This window comes from Neovison vison, chromosome 2, assembly GCF_020171115.1.
Source record: "Neovison vison isolate M4711 chromosome 2, ASM_NN_V1, whole genome shotgun sequence".
NCBI classification, from domain to species: domain Eukaryota; kingdom Metazoa; phylum Chordata; class Mammalia; order Carnivora; family Mustelidae; genus Neogale; species Neogale vison.
The window spans coordinates 200,277,603-200,283,285 of NC_058092.1; the positions used below are offsets into that span (position 1 = coordinate 200,277,603).

Consider the following 5,683-nt stretch of genomic DNA (forward strand, 5'->3'; position numbering starts at 1 on the left):
CAGGAAGAGTGGGAGCCATCCTGCCCACAGTCCCAGGGGACAAGGGGAGCTGTGAAAGCCTAAGCCCAGGGGAGGGGCCATCGTGAGAGAGGACTGCAGCATTGCCAAGGCCCCACACCACACCAGGAGCAGGGGTTGGGGAGAAATGCCAGGGAATCTGGCTCCCTCCAGGCTCCCCCCGGCATATCCCACTGGTCACACCCAAGGGCAAGTCAGAGAGTTCAGGACCCCCAGGCGCTGCAGGCTCTGGGGGACTGTGCTCTCTTGAGTTGGCTCTGGGACGAGCTCAAGCAGCAGACAGACAGCCTTGTGGCTCCTGAGCTCATGGCTCTTAACAGTCTCGTGACGGAATGGGCAACAAAGAAGTCACCTTAATTTTAGAGTATGCTCCATACCACAAAGAAAATAAACCAAACACAGTGAGAGAAAGCAAGGAGGGGACACCCCCTGAAATGTCAGGGAAGACCTCTCTGCAAAAATGGCACATTAGAACCTTAAACCCTGTATCAGGCAGCGTTCTCTAGCAGACCAGAGCCAGCAGGATGTGTAGATACAGAAAGAGACTGATCTTAAGGAACTGGCTCTTGCAGTTATGGGGGCTGGCGTGTCTGACATCTGCCGAGCAGACGGCACACCCAGAGGGACCTAGGCAGAATTCTCCCTTCCTCTGGAGAGCTCAGTCTCTGGGGGGGGGGGGGTAATCTGCTTTACTCAAAGTCCATTGATTTGAATGTTAATCACATCTAAAAAATACTTTCATAGCCACAGCTAGGTGTGTTTGAGCAAACACTGGCCACTAGGGTCCAGCCAGGCTGACACATAAAATCAACCATCACAGACACCATTACCCATCTGGACCAGCGTGTTGTTCTCACATGAGCCACTAAGTTGGATATCTCATTCATATCCTGCACTTGTCATAATCTGAAGGTCGTCAGTCTTATATGCTGCGCGTGTTTCTTTTGCAGAGAAAAAAAAAATCCCACTTTGCAGTTGCATCTGGTCAACAGGAAGCTCTAGTTTTGTGGGAAGAGGACTGCTCTTCCAGAATCGCCCCACGGAGGCACCCACCGGCCAACCAGGGACAGCCCTCCCAGCTGGCGGATAATGCAGGGCAATAAGAAGTGCACAGACGGGTTCAGCGACTCCTCGAGCATCGGCAGCGTGCTGGACGATGCCGACAGGGAGGTTAGCAGCCTCACAGACCGGGCCTTCCGGAGCTTGTGCGTCTCAGAGGACACATCCTTCAACGACTCTGACCTGACCCTGTCCCCAGACGTCACCCGCCAGGTGTTGGGGACTTTTCACCAGGGAACAGTAAGCCACACGCACAGGAAAAACAGCATCTGGAGCCAGTTACCGTCACAAGGCACCGAGCATGCGGGCTGGGCGGCCACGTTCCAACAGCTACCCAAGTACGTTCAAGGGGAGGAGAAGTACCCCAAGAGCAGCCCCCCACTGACACCAGCCCAGAGGAGACTGGAAGTGCCCCTTTCCGGTCTGAGGAGCAGCAGCAAGCCGGCTTCGAAAGTGTCATCACTAATTAAATCTTTTGACAGGACTGAGAGCCAATGTTGTGACAGCAGGCCTCCGACCAGTAAGCCCCCAGCTCTCAAAAATCCCCCTAAATTTGCTCCTCTTCCAGAAAGTGGTGTCAACTTCTGCTTCGATTCTGCATTTCTGACTGTCAGGAGGGTGCCTGCTGAAGTCTCTAGCGCCCATCAGATTAGCCACCAGTCTGGAAGGAAGCATGGAGAGCAGGAGTCCCCCAAGAATCCTGAAATGGCCTGTCACGGCTCCAGCAGCTTCCTCCCAACACCTGATAATGCAGCCAGCTCATTTGAGTCCAAGTTCCCGTCTCCGCCCCACAAGCCAGCCCAGGGTGATCCTGGAAGAAGTAAGGAGTGGCCCCGCAAGGGAACCTTTCTTCATAGCGAAAACAGTGCTTTTGAGTCGTGGAACGCCCACCAACCAAGGCTGCCCGAGAGAAAGGAGGTCGCTGACCCTGTCCCAGAAAGCAAAACTCCCAAGCATTATGAGGATGCACCCATGTTAAAAGAGCCCCCCTCCCCTGAACACAGAGTCTCCCCCTGCCAAGCCCGGGCCAGCTGCAGCCAGGAGGAGAAGAGGTTGGCCGCAGGGGCTCTCACCACGTCTGGACCCTGGGGAGCTAGGGATCCAGGAGCCCAGGCATTCGCTGTGGAGGGAAAAGCTTCAAGCTCACAGCCTGACCCTCAGATGAAGCCGACCCAGGTCCCATGGAGGAAACCAAAGCCTGGCAAAGGAAGGAAAGAAAGTCTACCAGATGCTTCGGAAGAGAAGAAGCAGGCCACCAGAAGGGGCCCAGCCTTGTATACAAAGCACAATCCCCAGGATCAATTTCCAGAAAACGAGGCTCTTGACCTGCCCATGGACCCCAACGAGCATTATAGTCCTCCTTTTAACATCAGTAAGCTTCTGACTCCCATCATCCCCACCAAGCATGTCCTGGAGCCATCCGACAGCCAGCCAGTGGAGATGACCCCATCACCCCCAGGACAGCTGAATGGGTACCAAGAGAAGGAGCCCAGTGAAGGTCAGTCTCGGGACAGCTACAGATCCAAAGCCCCCAGCCTGCTGTTCAACCTCAAGGACGTGCGGAAGCATGTGAAGAGCACATACAGCCCCTCACCGCTCCTGAAGGGCCTTGAGGAGAAAACCAGAGGCAAGCAAGAACCAGTGAGCAATGGCGTCCTCCTTCCCAATGGGCTGGAGGAGAGCCCTTCAAATGAGCTTCCTAAGGAGAGACCAGCTGATGGCTCTTCTGGGTCACACATGAGTAGCCAGAAGGACCCTGATGCTGACCCTGGTTCACCCTCTTCAGAAACCTGTCTAACTCTTAGCTCACCCCCAGCTACCACCCAAGCCCCTTTCTGCATCAACGGGGAGGGAGCTGACAGAAACAGGTACGAGAAAGACAATGGAGACCCAGAGATGGGCATCATCAGGTCGGGCAAGAGTCCAGACGCCGGCAAACCCTGCCCCAGGAAGCGTCTGTCCCTGAGGCTTTGCAGCAGAGAGCCTGAGGCAGGGAAGGCTGCAGAGAAACCTAAGACCCCCAGCCTTGAGAAGGGGTTCCTGAGATCCGTGTCTCAAGAGACAGAACCTGAGAGAGATGCAGGACTGCAGAATCCCAACTTGAACCAGAAATTCTCCCCAGGGCCCCTCTCTCCCGAAGAGGAAGATGTGTTTTACAGTGACACCCAATCAGATTTCATGCCAGGCTTCAAAAGTAAGGCCAAGTTCAGCACCAGCTCTTCAGACCAGTCCTTTGCCTCATTTGAGGATCAGCAGAAAACGTGGTTCACCGAGAGCCAGCAGGAAGACAGGAGGAATGACGGAAGTGCAGGAGATCGTCGGAAGGACGAGAAGGAGAAAGTGATGGGGAGCGATGAGCTCCAGCACGGTGCCCTGAGTAATGGGTCCGCGTGCGTGCAGGAGCACAGCAAGGGGGAACCATTGCAAGGAGAAGGGGAAGGTTTGTCTGGAGGTAGACCCGGGGAGGCATCGAGAGAGGAGGCTAACTTCAGAGGCACTTGGGTGGGGGGAAGTAAGGATGCAGTCAAAGAATTTACCCCCTCACCATCTTCCACTTCAAATAAGCACATACTGTTTGCGATTAAAGACAACACCCTCAGGGCCACCCCCGTGATAAAACCCATCATGCTGCCCCTCCTGAGGACCATGTCATCAGAGGACCCACTGGGCGGCAGCCACAAAGAGGACGACTTGCCAAAGCCAGGCTGGGGAGAAGAGGCCGGTCTTGGTGGCTCTGAGAGCAAGGAAATGGCCAACATCCCAACCCCCGCTAGCATGCAGGACACACCCTCGAAGCACACAGCCTGGGAGGGCATGGAGCACCACGGGCGAGTGCCCGGCATGGCCCGGAAGGAGATTTCCCAGCCAGTCCCAACCAGAATTGGCCCATCTCCTCCACTCATGGGAGAGGGCGAAGGGCTGAAGCCACCCCCAGAGGATGCACGTCACCTTGTGGCAAACAAAGGCAAGAACAGTTCCATGGACCAGGGGAAGCTGGATGTTCCAAGGGGTATCCCCACCATCGCTTTGCCCCAAGGCGAGGCAGAAGACCAGCCACCCCCACAGCAGCTGGGAATGTGTTGGGAAGAACACACACAAGATTTCAAAAGTCACTTACTGTCTACACCCAGAGCAGGGCCCCCAGGGAGAAGACTGGTGCCCGGAGAGATGGCTGTTTCTCCTAATGCCAGCTCCCTGGATGAGAGCAGCGCGTGCTCTCCTGCCGCCAGCAGCATCTGGGACGATGCTTCCCAGGCCCCCACTGAGCCGGGCCTGCTGCCAGGGTTGTCTCCTCACCCCAGTCCCTGGGCCGGCCTCTACCCGGCCAGGGTCGCCCGGCGGGAGGACCTGACACACGCCCTCACGTGGGAGGCTGGCTCGGACCCCCAACTTGAGCCATCCGCGGAAGACCTCAGGACCCTTTCTCCAAGAGGTTCAGTGCTGGACATGGCCAGCAGCTCCGCAGGCCTCCCTGAGAAACCAGAGCCCCCTGCTCCGCTCGAGAGGGCGGTCGGCAAGCCACCGGCGGTCCCACCCAAAACAGAGAAGGCCCTGCGGCGGGCAAAAAAGCTGGCAAGCAAGAGGAGAAAGACCGACCAACTGCAAGAGAAGCATGGCGAACCCGATGAAGAAAAGCCCTTTCTGGAGGACTGGGAGCGCAGGCCACCATCGCCTGGAGAGAGGCCCCAACCCAGGTTCCCCGAGGTCCGTTCCCTGCCCCCTCCCACCCACCGCCACTCAGTGTCTGCCTTCTCAGAGCCACTCAGGAGGCAGCCTGGGGGGTCCCAGTCCCTTATGCCTCTGGTCCCTTACCCTGCCACCCAGAAGGTCCTCCAAGACCCCCAATCTGGAGAGTACTTTGTCTTCGACCTGCCACTCCAGGTGAAAATCAAGACCTTCTATGACCCAGAGACAGGCAAATATGTCAAGGTCCCCATCCCATCCTCTGAGGGGGGTTCCCCTGAGCCGCCTCCGCCAAGCACACCTGCTTCTCCCTACATGCTGTATCCCCACTTCCGGGCCCTGCCGCTGATGCCGCTGCGCTGCTCCTCTCAGCTCTCCACCCCCACCTGCTTCAGGCAGGGCCCACACACCCCCGAGGTGGCCGGCCCGGGGTCCCAGAGGGCCCGTGAGGCTGGCCTGCCAATGGCACCTCCCCGGCGCCCAGGGGAGGAGGGAGGAGATGCTCCACGCCTGGGCATCATCTCCACCAATGACCTAGAGGACTTCGCCACAGAAGGCATTTCTTGAGAATTACAGCAGAATAACTCCCCCTCAAATAAGCCCAGAAGAACTTTTTTCCCCTTTCCCCCAAATGATCAGTCACTTTTACACACACACACACACACACACACACACACATATACACACAGACATCAACATGTACTTAGCCATGTGGGATCCCTAAGGTCTCAAAGGAAGTGGGGACTGAGAAAACCTCACCTGAGGGGCTTCCTGGGGCTCTCCTCCCTGGGAGAGCGCTGTTTGCATAACCCTTCCTGGATCCTGGATCTGCTCCCCCTCCCCCTTTCTTCTCCCCTCCCTTCCTCTCTGTCCTCCTCTGGCCATGCCCTGGGAGTGAGTCCCGCCTGATTCCTAATGGCCG

The 5,683-nt window shown here is 57.0% G+C and overlaps 1 protein-coding gene across 1 annotated transcript; it reads left to right on the forward strand.

The window, feature by feature from the left end:
* Window positions 1-1,107: 1,107 nt before the first annotated feature.
* C2H10orf71 (chromosome 2 C10orf71 homolog) lies at window positions 1,108-5,328 on the forward strand. Its single transcript, XM_044236608.1, has one exon. The coding sequence runs from the start codon at window positions 1,108-1,110 to the stop codon at window positions 5,326-5,328; it is 4,221 nt and encodes a 1,406-aa protein (XP_044092543.1).
* The last annotated feature ends 355 nt before the right edge of the window (window positions 5,329-5,683 follow it).

Excerpts from the sequence above, each read along its gene's own strand:
- C2H10orf71 (XM_044236608.1), top strand. The coding sequence starts at position 1,108 with ATGCAGGGCAATAAGAAGTGCACAGACGGGTTCAGCGACTCCTCGAGC.